Raw genomic sequence first — 13,252 nt, forward strand, 5'->3', positions numbered from 1 at the left:
AGCTAAGCAATCTTGGTTTTACTATAAAAAGAAAATTTTACTTCCAAATCATACTCGGTTTAGTTAAATTACAACTCCAGTACATGACTGGATTTTGCAATTTTTGCACGTTGACTTCTGTTAGATATATTAACATCCCTACCATGAAGTCAACGGACAGCTTCAATGTTGAAAATCAAGTTCAATTGACATTCAACCATACACAAATATCGATGAATTCAGCCAAACAGATCAGTGTTCCTCCAGGAACAAGGTACAAAACAGTACCAACAGTCAAACACAGCACAAGGCTCACATAGTACATATAAGACAGCAGTAAACAGTCACACAAAAAACATATAGCCCAAGTCAGAGTCCATGGATATTGCTGGCAAGAACAAGACCACAGATGTCTGCAATCTAGCGCATCTTCCACCAAGCGAACACTGGAGAGAAGTCTGGATACTTCACCACATCAATCACCTCCAGCAGCTGCAACACACATCTCGGCACGAGGGTTAGTTTGCACTCCGAGGCCACAGTTCCCCCACCATCAGTCCCATCAACATGCCAGTGAACTAGACCTGCAGCATTCTACATTACCAATGTCCAACAAGGTCTTGTGATCACGAGAAGTGACTAGGTAAACACTCGCCACCCTCACAAATCGACTACAATGCCTCTCTGTAGCAGTCTGCACCAAGTTCAGCTCCTCCGCCAACAAGCAACTTGCTGATGGGGTGGATCAGCAGTACCTGAAGCACTAATGTTCAGCAGTGTCTTGAGATCATAAAAGGTTAAAAACCTTTAGTTAGCACTGTAGCACACCATCTTAGCAGAAGAGTTTTTAAATGGGGCTACAGCACAAAATACATAGCATACAATATAAAGCATGCCAGCTAGTGGAGTAGTGGCACCTGCACTGAATTCAAGGAAAGTGGTCCCAGGTTAGAACCCAGCTGGCTCCTTATACACTTTCCATCAGTACTGGGTTGAGCTAGCAACACGACCTTGTTTTTAAAAAAAAAAGAAAAAAATGCCAAAGAAATAGCAAAGTTGCCACCTAATGCACCACGAGGTGGGGAAATGATCAACATAAAGCAATGAGCAAATAGCAGGTTATGTCCAAAATGAATAGCTTTAGGATGCAAAATAATTTTATCACTTTCCATGATTTAAAAGAAGAAATGGTGGTCATAGAATAGTCTTATTAATTGATTCATTATTTGAATGAAATCCTTCAATCTTGCTGTCTGATAACCTAGACCTCAACTCTACTTCAGTCTTCAATATATTCAATGGCTCAGCACTCACAGCTCCTTTAAATACACAATCTGAGTAAATCTGAGAGCCCAGCAACACGATGGCAGTGTTCAGATACCTTAACCACACCATAGTAACTGAAGATTTAACTCAAATTTGGAATTTAAAAACTAGTTTTAGTAACCATGATCATGAAATGACAATTTCACAAAAATCTGGTGAAGATGCACAGGTATGAAATAGTGCAGGCTAATTTCAGCCGGTCCAAGTTGCATCTGGAATTGAATTCGGGGTCTTCCGAATAGACGTGCTTAGGTAAAGTGTTTGCAAGAAAAATGAGATTCCAGTGTGATTCTAAAATCAGGGACATTATATAGAACTATCATAAAAGAGCGTTTGGGCTAGAGAGCTGCATTCACTCCTGGCACCACTTTTTTTTTAAATTTAAAAAGTACAAGTTTTCCATATGATTCTAGGGACTTCAATTACTAAATTGGATGGGTAAAGCTCAGCAGCTCTAAGTTCCTGTGATGGGCCAAAGGGCAGCTATGACAATTTACATTTGTTTGATGAGGAATGCAAATCAGTATTCAGCATTATTTTTTTCCGATTTAATGGAATAAGAACAAAACTATTGCCAATGGCTAAAAATATTCAGGATGCACAATAGATGTAAACATATGTACTATATTTAGGAGATAGAATAAATCTATAAAATACTATATAACCTACTAGCAGAATTGTTAATTGATTTACTGCTAAAGCTTTGGAAAAGATAAGTAGTTTCACAACAAATACTGTAACTTTCAAGTATGCCATACCAACCTGTTGTTGCATAAAGAAAGTCTTCATGATATTCCCCTGGGAAAAGACAATAGTGTTATTTTCCTCTTCCAGAAAATTTATCTATTTGACATAAGGGGTGGGGGGGGGGAAAAAAGAGGGGAAGACACTAATATACAGAATTGCAGCTGTCACAACTTGTTGGATTTTTGATTAGCAAACCAGTTCTTTGATCATAATTTGATACAGCTATCTACAATTATAAAATTAAGCAGTTTATGAACAGAAACTTGATTCCTTCAAAAAAATAGCTTGATTACTATTTTATTAAAACCAAATGCTTTCAACAGAAAGATAACAGGAAAGCAATTGCAAAGGTAATGGGCAGTATAATCAAAATCTCCAACTTCCAATAACTGCTCTAACCTGTCCCTTTTCTCTCCTGATCCAACTGGTCCCATTACCCTTTTCCCTTCTACCCTCTCCATCTGCCCATCGCTCACACACACTGCACCACCTCCCTCCCTTTATTCCATGTTTCATCTTCTAGCAGATCTATCATTTTATTAGATGGACTCTTGATATCTGACCTTATGGCCTTGTGCCTTATTGTCCATCAGTTCTACATTCTGTAACTAATACTATTTTGCATTATTTTGTTTCCCTTATCCCTCAATGTACTGATGTGATGAAATGGTCTATATGAATGGCACGCAAACCATTTCATCCACTATACCTTGGTACATGTGATAATTAAACCAATTTACCAATTTGCTGCAGAATCCATGTTCCTACTACCTAAATAACAGTAGGAGAACATAAACTGGACCCTACACTTCAACTTATAAAGTAAATTGGGTCTAATTGGATGCAAAAACTTCCAACACTTCATGTTTCAACTCACCCTCATCACTAGGTTCATCAGCATCTTCAGGAGTGACCTGCTTGCCAACAGACACTGAACTTCCACTTGTTACCCAGTAGCTAGCTGGAGCTTGCACAACTGAAGAGGAAGTAGGTTGGCTCTAAACGAGAAATATCAACTTGATTGTTTTGGATATCAAAATAAATTTTATTATCAAAGTACATGTACAAGTTTTCTTGTGGGCATACGCAATAAATCCAATAACCATGATAGAATTAATGAACGATCGCACCAACTGGGTGTACAGTGCAAAAATGAAAAAGTAATACAGAATATGAGGTGTTCTTTGAATACAAATAGATTATCTGAATCAAAAGGCAATAAAATTAGTTAAAATCCTCCAAAAAAAAAAGCACAACCAGAAATCGACATTCACTATAAAATGCTGCACTACAGAACAGAAAACTGGAAAAATACAATTACAATATATGCAACCAGCTTCAAGAGTTGAACCTTTAAGTTTGTCTGAGTGTGATCTGCCTTTTAACAGCTGTTGAGGGGAACAATCACTCTCTTCACCACTGGCACATAGCAAATGCAGAGTACATCTATAACATGCTGTGCAGTTATACTATGGCTACTCTGACAGCACTGTCCACACCCACTAGTGCCACCAAGGCAGCAGGTACAATGAAGTAACACCATCTGCAATTTTCTCCACAAAACTCATACACCAGCTCCTGTCTACATCCTAGATCCACTTGACCTTCTCCAGAAGGACTGCAACAGCAGTGGCTCACCACCATTCTTTCCAAAAGCCACAAAGGAATAGCAATAGCACCAGTGACACACTGATCCCAAATACCCATTAGAAAACAATTCACTCACTGCATAATGCATTAAGGAGTTGTGTTTATAATGCAAGTGGAAGTCAACTACTAAGCAAATTACCCTGACAAAATGTATGTAGGCAAGTACCATGCAGTTATTCACTCACTTGTACAGTAGGAAAATGTGGCTCATTTCCTTCCTCAATTTCATAGAAAGCAACAGTTTCTTCAATTGTTCTTGGCTCTTCATTCTCTGGTGTATAGCCAAATTGGCAATCCTTGTTGACATACTGAAAGGGTCTGCGACTTCTGCTGCAAGAACTTGTTGAAAATAGTAAATTCATCCACAATCATCAATTAAAGCAGTTAAGGTAGGCAAATTCAGCTCTTAAATCTGGATGACATGCATAACATTACCAATCTTAATTCCTTCATGATCTTATAAATATCTTAAATACAGAAATTGTGAATTCACAATGGCTTTGCGGAAATGCTTTTCCTTCTGACTTCACAATTTTAATATTGTTACCCTTTAATCTTCAGGTTTATACCTTTCAGCAGGATTTAAACTGTATTCTCTTGTTATTCATAACTGACCATTATTTTTACAAATTACACAGGATAAATCATACAGAAATATGCCACTAGGCAAAATGAGTTCCTGTTAGAAAGCACCTATTATACATCTATTAGATTAATTTAGTGGAAAAGGAGGAGTTAAACTACTTTGTTACAAATTCTTTATGTAGATAATGCCTTCACCTTCCCTTTCAAAACCTGCCTCCACCAAGGCATGTAATAAGTGAAATGACAATTGCAACAGGGACTGGGAAAATCAGGTTGCTGTCGGATTGCAAGAGGGAATTTGTTCAATGCCTACGAGATGGCTTTTTTTTGAGCAGCTTGTGCTTTAGCTTACTCCGGGAAGGCCATCTTAGATTGGGTGTTGTGTAATAACCCAGATCTTATCAGGGAGCTTAGTAAAAGGAACCCTTAGGAGGCAGCAATCATATGATTAAATTCATACTGCAATTTGAGGGGAGTGAAGCAGAAGTTACTTGTATCAGTATCACAATGGAATAAAGGGAATTATCGAGGCATGAGAGAGGAGCTTGCCCAGGTGAATTGCAGGAGGATACTGGTGGGGATGATGACAGAGTAGAGGTGGCTGAAGTTTCTGGGAACCATTCACAAGGTGCAGGATAGACATGTCCCAGAGAGGAAGTTCTCAAACGGCAGTGGTAGGCAACCATGGCTGACAAAAGTAGTTAAGGACTGCGTAGAAACCAAGGAAAGGGCATATAAGGTAGCAAAAGTGAGTGGGAATTTGGATGATTGGAAAGCTTTTAAAATCTAACAAAAGGCAACTAAAAAAAACTGAGGAAAAAATGAAATATGAAGGTAGACTAGCCAATAATATAAAGCAGAACACCAGAAGTTTTTTTTAGTTATATCAAAAGTAAAAGGGAGGCGAGAGGTGATATTGGACCACTGGAAAATGATGCTGGTGAGGTATGGCAGATGAACTTAATAGGTACACTGCATCTGTCTTCACTGTAGAAGACACTACCAGTGTGCCAGAGGTCCCGGAGTGTCAGGGAGCAGGAGAGCGTGCCATTGCTACTACAAAGGAAAACGTGCGAGGCAAACTGAAAAGTCTCAACTTGGATAAGTCACTTGAACTAGATGGTCTACATCCCAGAATCCTGAGGGGTCGCTGAAAAGATAACTGATGTATTGGTCATGATCTTTCAACAATCACTTGATTCTGGCATGGTCCTGGAGGGCTGGAATACTTCACTCTTTAAGAGGACAGGAAGGCAAAAGAAATTACAGGCCAGTTAACCTAACCTCAGTGGTTGGGGAAGTGTTAGAATCTATTAAGGATGAGGTTTCAAGCTACTTGGAGACTGATGATAAAATAAGTCAAAATCAACAAGGTTTCTGTAAAGGGAAATCTTGCCTGACAAGCCTGAAAAATCTTGCCTGGGGTTTTTCGAAGTAGTAACAAGCATGGTGAACAGGGGAGAGGCAGTGGATGTCATTTACTTGGATTTTCAGAAGGCATTTGTTAAGGTGCCACAACACAAGGCTGCTTTACATGATAAAATCTTATGGCATTACAGGAAAGATACTGGCATGGATAGTTGAATGGCTGACAGGTAGGAGGCAGCAAATGGAAATAAGGGGCCTTTTCTGGGTGGTGTTCTTTAGGGGTCAGTATTAGGACTGCTACTTTTCACACTGTTTGTCAATGATTTAGATAATGGAATTAATGACTGGTAAAGTTTGCAGATGATACAAAGATAGGTGGAGGGGTAGGTAGTGCTGAGAAAGCAGCACGATTGCAACAGGACTTAGACAAATTGGAAGAATGGGCAGAAAATTGGCAGATGGAATACAGTGTTGGGAAATGTATGATAATGCATTTTGGTAAAAGGAACATTAGTGAGGACTATTATCTAAAGGAAGAGAAATTCAAACATCTGAACTGCAGAGGGACTTGGGAGTCCTCATACAAGACTCCCAAAAGGTTAATTTACAGCTTGAGCCTGTGGTAAAGAAAGCAATGCAATGTTGGCATTTATTTCAAGGGGAATAGAATATAAAAACAAGATAATGCTGAGCTTTTATAAGACACTAGTCAGGCCGCACTTAGAGTATCCTCATCAGTTTTAGACACATCTCAAAGGATGTGTTGTCCTTAGAGAGAGTCCAGAGGTGGCTCTTTAGGATTATTCTGGTAATGAAGGGGTTAACATGAGCATTTGGCTGCTTTGGACCCGTACTCACTGGAATTTAGAAGAATGTGTGGGGATCTCATTAAAACCTACTGAGTACTGAAAGGATGAGATAGGGTGGATGTGGAAAGGACATTTCCTATGGTGGGGGTATCCAGACCTAGAGGGCACAGCTTCAGAACTGAGGGGCAACCTATTAGGTCAGTAGTAAAGAGGATTTTTTTTATTTTTTATTTTTATTAAAAAAAAGTCAAAGTGCAGTAAATCTGTGGAATGCTCTGCCGTAGATAGCAGTGGAGGCCAAGTCTGTGCATATATTTAAGGTGGAAGTTCATCATTTCTTGATTGGTCAGGGTATCAAAGGATATGGCGAGAAGGCACATATATGGAGTTGAATAGGATCTGGGATCAGCCATGATAGGATGGTGCAGAAACTCAATGGGCTGAATGGCCTAATTCTGCTCCTACGTCTTACAGTCTCATGTTAGCAGGGAAGTCTAATTCAAACCTATTCTATAAACCTTTTAAATTACTTATATTTCCGTTTCCTCCTAAACACTAGTTTACTCTGCAGATGTCCATCAGCAGGACAAGCATGTCCTTTACCAAATTGTTACCACATATTTAAAGCCTACCCACCACTTTAATTATCCTATTTAGCAGAACAAGCACAGCCTGGGAACCAAGATTTTGACAAGTAACATATAGAAAACAGAAATAAAGTAGTACAATATTAATAGAAACCAAAATGATAATCAGATGTACACAAAACTAAGATGGCGTTCACCCCTACTCTTCCCCCCCCACTCCATTCCCATGTAATTGGCATACTTCTTTACCAAAGAGTAAAATGGCACACAATCTTTTACCAAAGCTGCTTTGAAACAAATTAGAAACACCAACACGAGCAGGCATTTTTTCCTCCAATTTTGCATTAAGAAATTTGCACTGATCTTTTCCCTTTTTACACCTCTCCCTACTAATGGTACCACAGGGAAGTAGTCACAACTCACCACCACATAAGATAGCTGTGACAGGCCCATTGCCTTTGGCTCACCACTGCTATTGGGTTCCCTCAGTCTAATGAGAAATGCAAGCTACCTTCAGTGGTTTCATTGATCATAGCTGAGGATGCTTACAGATGACTTAATTGAACACTGCAAAGCTTAATGATAAGCAAGGACACAAGGAAGACAATGATCATCAACATGAGAATCCCCTCAATATTCAAAGGCAAATCCATCCAATTCATCTCAGGAAACCCTTCACAATCAAAATTCTGTAGAGCACATTTTCAAAAGCAGCATAGTTAGGCCAGCCTGAAATATTGGAACAACAGGCAGATCGAAGGCCAGATGTACTGGATTCTGGTTAGTCGGGACAGCTGCTTATTTGGGCCAACTTTAAAAACAAACTAATTGAGAACATAGCTGGGATCCCTTCATTTATTTAGGGCACTATGTTACTCATTTGGGACAGGAGGCTGTTTCTAGCATCAGTTACGCACACGTGGATGTTAGACACTACACAGCTCTTAGAGCAAAGATTTAAAGTAGCTTCAGTGGCATGTGCTTGCGTTCAAAAATAAGTGATTTTTGTCACTGGTAGATGGCAAGAAATAAACAGCAAGACAATTTAGAACAGTTTTGCTCACTGTGGTTTCATGCATTCAGGCTTGGAGATGCCAGAAATGGCAAGCAGTGAAAATGAAAATTTCATTGCTTCACAAATGAGGTATTATGAAGAATTAAGGCATCAACAACCATCTCGAATGTTACATCAAAATGAAGATTTGGAGGATGCAATCGTCAAAAGCATTGTATGAAGGCAGTCTATTGGCACTCATTTTGCTCATTTAGTCAAAGGAACATGACAGTACACTAGATAAATTCCTCTGTCAATGACTATTGGGAACTAATAACAGTTTTATAATAGTATTAATGCTCTAATTGATGTAAAAATACACAATGTTACTTAAACTGTAGTTTGTCATTTGTATGCCTGTAACTATTTCTATGAAATATTGGCTAATTGGAGTTGTTGCTTAATTGCACTAGAATGCACTGGACTTGGTGTCCCAATTAACCAGAATCCATTGTATTCTGAAATCAATGACTCACTACTCTACTCCCCAGAGTATTTCCACCACTTATACAGAAATATGATGCTTGAATGCCAAATTGTTCTTGGAACATTAAGACAGTGTAGCCGGTTTGTTTGGTATCCTGTCCACCATTGTGCAAATGTCAAGTCTGCTTGTTTGTCTGGGCTGATTCCCGCTTTGGGCGTGAGCCCTCCTTTAGTGTGTGGCATGGTAGAACACCTCACAGCACCAGCACCATGGGTTCGATTCCCAACAGTAGCTGCAAGTTTGTACATTCTCCCTGTGAGTGCATGGGTTTCTTCCCACATCCCAAAAACGTGCATGTTAGTCGGTTAATTGATCACATGGGTGAACCTGCAGAACTTATTGCCATGGACAGCTGTGGAGGTAAAGTCATTGAATCTGTTCAAATGTGAGGCTGGTAAGTTCTTGGCAGAAGAATGGAGGTGGGGATCACAAATCTGTCATGGAACAGTGGAGTAGACTCAATGGGCCCAGTGGCCCGATTATGCTCCTATGTCTTGTTTTGTTGAGATACCCGGGGGGGGGGGGGCGCGCGCACAGGGAGAGGAAGGAAACTACTCCCTTCTCGCCCTTGGAGGCACAGCACACAGGAACTCCTGATTTAACGCTAGCCTAATCACAGGACAATTTATAGTGATCAATCAACCAGAATGTCTTTGGAATGTGGAAAGAAACCAGAGCACCTGTTGGAAGCCTGCACAGTCATGGGGAGAACGTACGAACCCTTTACAGACAACAGCAGGAAATGAACCTGGGTCACTGGTATTGTAAAGCATTGTGCTAACCACTACACTGTACTGTCTTATGGTCTTAACTTCCTGTAACTTACTACTCGCCTCTTTACAGACAATAATACTACCAAGTTATGTACCTTACACAATTTTAGAAATTTTGGCTGACATGCGAAGTCCTGGTCAAAAAAAAGCAATAACGCTAACACTAACACTGATCCCAGGAAGCACAACTATTCACTTTTGTTTAGTTTGAGAAAGAACATTCAGTAGGATTGCCTTAGCTCTTTCTCAGCTAAATTGATATCCATGCAATCAGTGTCCCTTTGGTGTCATACATCTCAACTTTGTGACATTATTAGCATTTTCAAATATTTCTGGAAGCCATATTAACTACTTCCATTACCTCCATCAAATGAGGGCATCAAAGGATATGGCGAGAACACAGGTGCATGGGGTTGAGTGGCGGAGTGGACTTGAGGCACTGAATGGCCTAATTCTTCTCCTGTGTCACTTGGTCACACATACAAAGTGTTGGAGGAGCTCAGCAGGTCAGGTAGCATCTCTGGAAAGGATGAAGGGTCTTGGCCCAAAACATCGACCATTTATTCCTTTCCTTAGATGCGGCCTGGCCTGCTGAGTTTCTCCACCATCTTGTATGTGTTACTCTGGATTTCCACCATCTTTGAATCTTGAGTTTATCAAATCAGTTCAGTGTGGTTGGTCATGATGGCTTTGTAAATTAACCCATTTTGTTTTGGATAACTATTAATCTCATCTCTAATGTTTTTATAGCACAAAGGATAAAGCAAGTTGACAGAAATATGAGCCATTACCACCTTTTATGTCAAAGAAATAATTCAAAAGGTGATTCAAGTATGCACTAAAATTGTTCAATACCCATATTTTCCTGACATCTGCATCACCCATAGAAGTATGCTCACAAACTATGCATTGGCAAGGATCTGAAGTTTAAAGTAACTATCAGATTGTACTATAAAGCATCTTCAAAGCCATTACCGTGATCTATAGGTGAAATTATCATAATGCTGATAACATCTCTTTCCCTGGCCAGGAAAGCCGTAGATATAATCAGGATCAAAGCCATGTTGACTCACACATCGATTAGTCTGATTCCTGAGAAGAAAGATCAGATACAAGCAAATTTCTCTTTTTTTTCCAGTCACATGCATTTTCTCAAGTTGCTTAAAACTGGATTTTCCGGACAACGACTCCAAATACCTGGCTTTTGATAAATGAGCTTGTTATTACAGAAAATACAAGTTTTACCTCCTATTCCAATACTCTCCCCCAAAAGCAATTGCAAGCAAATATATTCAGAACATGGTAAACGAGTCTCTTTCTAAAAATGAAATGACAAGTTATTCCACCATCCTTGTGCCACGTGGATCAATTGCCCTCACTGTAGCAAGTTTTAATGGAGCCAGATAAAATTAGAGCATTCAAAAATCCTTAGTCATTATTAATCTAATGAGCCACTGTCCCCAAGCATGGAGCAGCTAATAACACATCCATGAACAGACTCAAAATGATATTTTCTTAATATTTTTTTTTAAATCTATTTTCTATCTGCAGAGAGATAGCAGGCGAGTGCAGGAAACAAAGTTGTGGTGGGAGGGGGTTTTAATTTTCCACATATTGATTGGGACTCCCATACTGTTAGGGGTCTAGATGGGTTAGAGTTTGTAAAATGTGTTCATGAAAGTTTTCTAAATCAATATATAGAGTTACCAACTAGAGGAGATGCAATATTAGATCTCCTATTAGGAAACGAGGTAGGACAAGTAACAGAAGTCTGTGTAGGGGAGCACTTTGGTTCCAATGATCATAACACCATTAGTTTCAACTTGATCATGGATAAGGATAGATCTGGTCCTAGGGTTGAGGTTCTAAACTAGAAGGCGGCCAAATTTGAAGAAATGAGAAAGGATCTAAAAAGCGTGGATTGGGACAGGTTGTTCTCTGGCATGGATGTGATAAGTGGGAAGCCTTCAAAGAAATTGAGAGTGCAGAGCTTGTATGTTCCTATCAGGATTAAAGGCAAACTGAATAGGAATAAGGAACCTTGGTTCTCAAGGGATATTGCAACTCTGATAGAGAGAGAGTTGTATGACGTGTATAGGAAACGGAGTAAATAAGGTGCTTGAGGAGTATAAAAAGTGCAAGAAAATACTTAAGGAAATCAGGAGGGCTAAGACATGAGGTTGCCTTGGCAGTCAAAGAGAAGGATAATCCAAAGAGCCTTCACAGGCATATTAAGAGTAAAAGGATTGCAAGGGATAAGATTGGTCCTCTTGAAGATCAGGGTGGTCGGCTATGTGCGGAACCAAAAGAAATGGGGGAGATCTTAAATGGGTTTTTTGTCTGTATTTACTAGAAACTGGCATGAAGTCTATGGAATTAAGGAAAACAAGTAGTGAGATCATGGAAATTGTACAGATTGAAAAGGAGGGAGGTGCTTGCTATCTTGAGGCAAATTAAAGTGGATAAATCCCCAGGACCTGACAGGGTATTCCCTCGGACCTTGAAGGAGACTAGTGTTGAAATTGCAGGGGCCTTGGCAGATATACTTAAAATGTCGGTGTCTACGGGTGAGGTGCCAGCGGATTGGAGAATGGTCATGTTGTTCCGTTGTTTAAAAAAGGATCGAAAAGTAATCCAGGAAATTATAGGTCGGCAAGTTTGATGTCGGTAGTGGGTAAGTCATTGGAGGGAGTACCAAGAGACAGAATCTACAAGCATTTGGATAGACAGGGACTTATTAGGGAGAGTCAACATGGCTTTGTGCATGGTAGGTCATGTTTGTCCAATCTATTGGAGTTTTTTGAGGTTACCAGGAAAATGGATGAAGGGAAGGCAGTGGATGTTGTCTACGTGGACTTCAGTAAGACCTTTGACAAGATCCCGCATGGGAGGTTAGTTAGGAAAATTCAGTCACTGGGTATACATGGAGAGGTGGTAAATTGGATTAGACATTGGCTCAGTGGAAGAAGCCAAAGAGTGGTAGTGGAGGATTGCTTCTGAGTGGAGGCCTGTGACTAGTGGTGTGCGGTCCATTGTTATTTGTTATTATATATCAATGATCTGGATGATAATGTGGTAAACTGGATCAGCAAATTTGCTGATGATACAAAGTTTGGAGGTGTAGTGGACAGTGAGGAAGGTTTTCAAAGCTTGCAGAGGGATTTGGACCAGCTGGAAAAATGGGCTGAAAAATGGCAGATGGAGTTTAATACAGACAAGTGTGAGGTATTGCACTTTGGAAGGACAAACCAAGGTAGAACATACAAGGTAAATGGTAGGGCACTGAAAAGTGCAGTAGAACAGAGGGATCTGGGAATACAGATACAAAATTCACTAAAAGTGGCGTCACAGATAGATAGGGTCGTAAAGAGCTTTTGGTACATTGGCCTTTATTAATCAAAGTATTGAGTACAAGAGCTGGAATGTTATGATGAGGTTGTATAAGGCATTGGTGAGGCCGAATCTGGAGTATTGTGTTCAGTTTTAGTCACCAAATTACAGGAAGGATATAAATAAGGTTGAAAGAGTGCAGAGAAAGTTTACAAGGATGTTGCCGGGACTTGAGAAACTCAGTTACAGAGAAAGGTTGAATAGGTTAGGACTTTATTCCCTGGAGCGTAGAAGAATGAAGGGAGATTTGATAGAGGTATATAAAATTATGATGGGTATAGATAGCGTGAATGCAAGCAGGATTTTTCCACTGAGGCAAGGGGAGAAAAAACCCAGAGTACATGGGTTAAGGGTGAAGGGGGAAAAGTTTAAAGGGAACATGGGGGGGGGGCTTCTTCACACAGAGAGTGGTGGGAGTGTGGAATGAGCGGCCAGACGAGGTGGTAAATGCGGGTTCTTTTTTAACATTTAAGAATAAATTGGACAGATACGTGGAT

The 13,252-nt window shown here is 39.9% G+C and overlaps 1 protein-coding gene across 1 annotated transcript in view; it reads right to left on the reverse strand.

Moving 5' to 3' along the window:
• The window catches only part of alg13 (ALG13 UDP-N-acetylglucosaminyltransferase subunit), a 61,346-nt gene that overhangs the window by 12,927 nt on the left and 35,167 nt on the right, over nt 1-13,252 (reverse strand). The window contains exons 14-17 of the mRNA XM_063059822.1: nt 10,341-10,457; nt 3,888-4,041; nt 2,930-3,050; nt 2,068-2,103 (exon numbers count right to left, since the gene is read on the reverse strand). Coding sequence (XP_062915892.1) covers nt 2,068-2,103; nt 2,930-3,050; nt 3,888-4,041; nt 10,341-10,457 — 428 coding nt within the window. The remainder of the gene's footprint in view (nt 1-2,067; nt 2,104-2,929; nt 3,051-3,887; nt 4,042-10,340; nt 10,458-13,252) is intronic.

Source organism: Mobula hypostoma, chromosome 10, assembly GCF_963921235.1.
Source record: "Mobula hypostoma chromosome 10, sMobHyp1.1, whole genome shotgun sequence".
NCBI classification, from domain to species: domain Eukaryota; kingdom Metazoa; phylum Chordata; class Chondrichthyes; order Myliobatiformes; family Myliobatidae; genus Mobula; species Mobula hypostoma.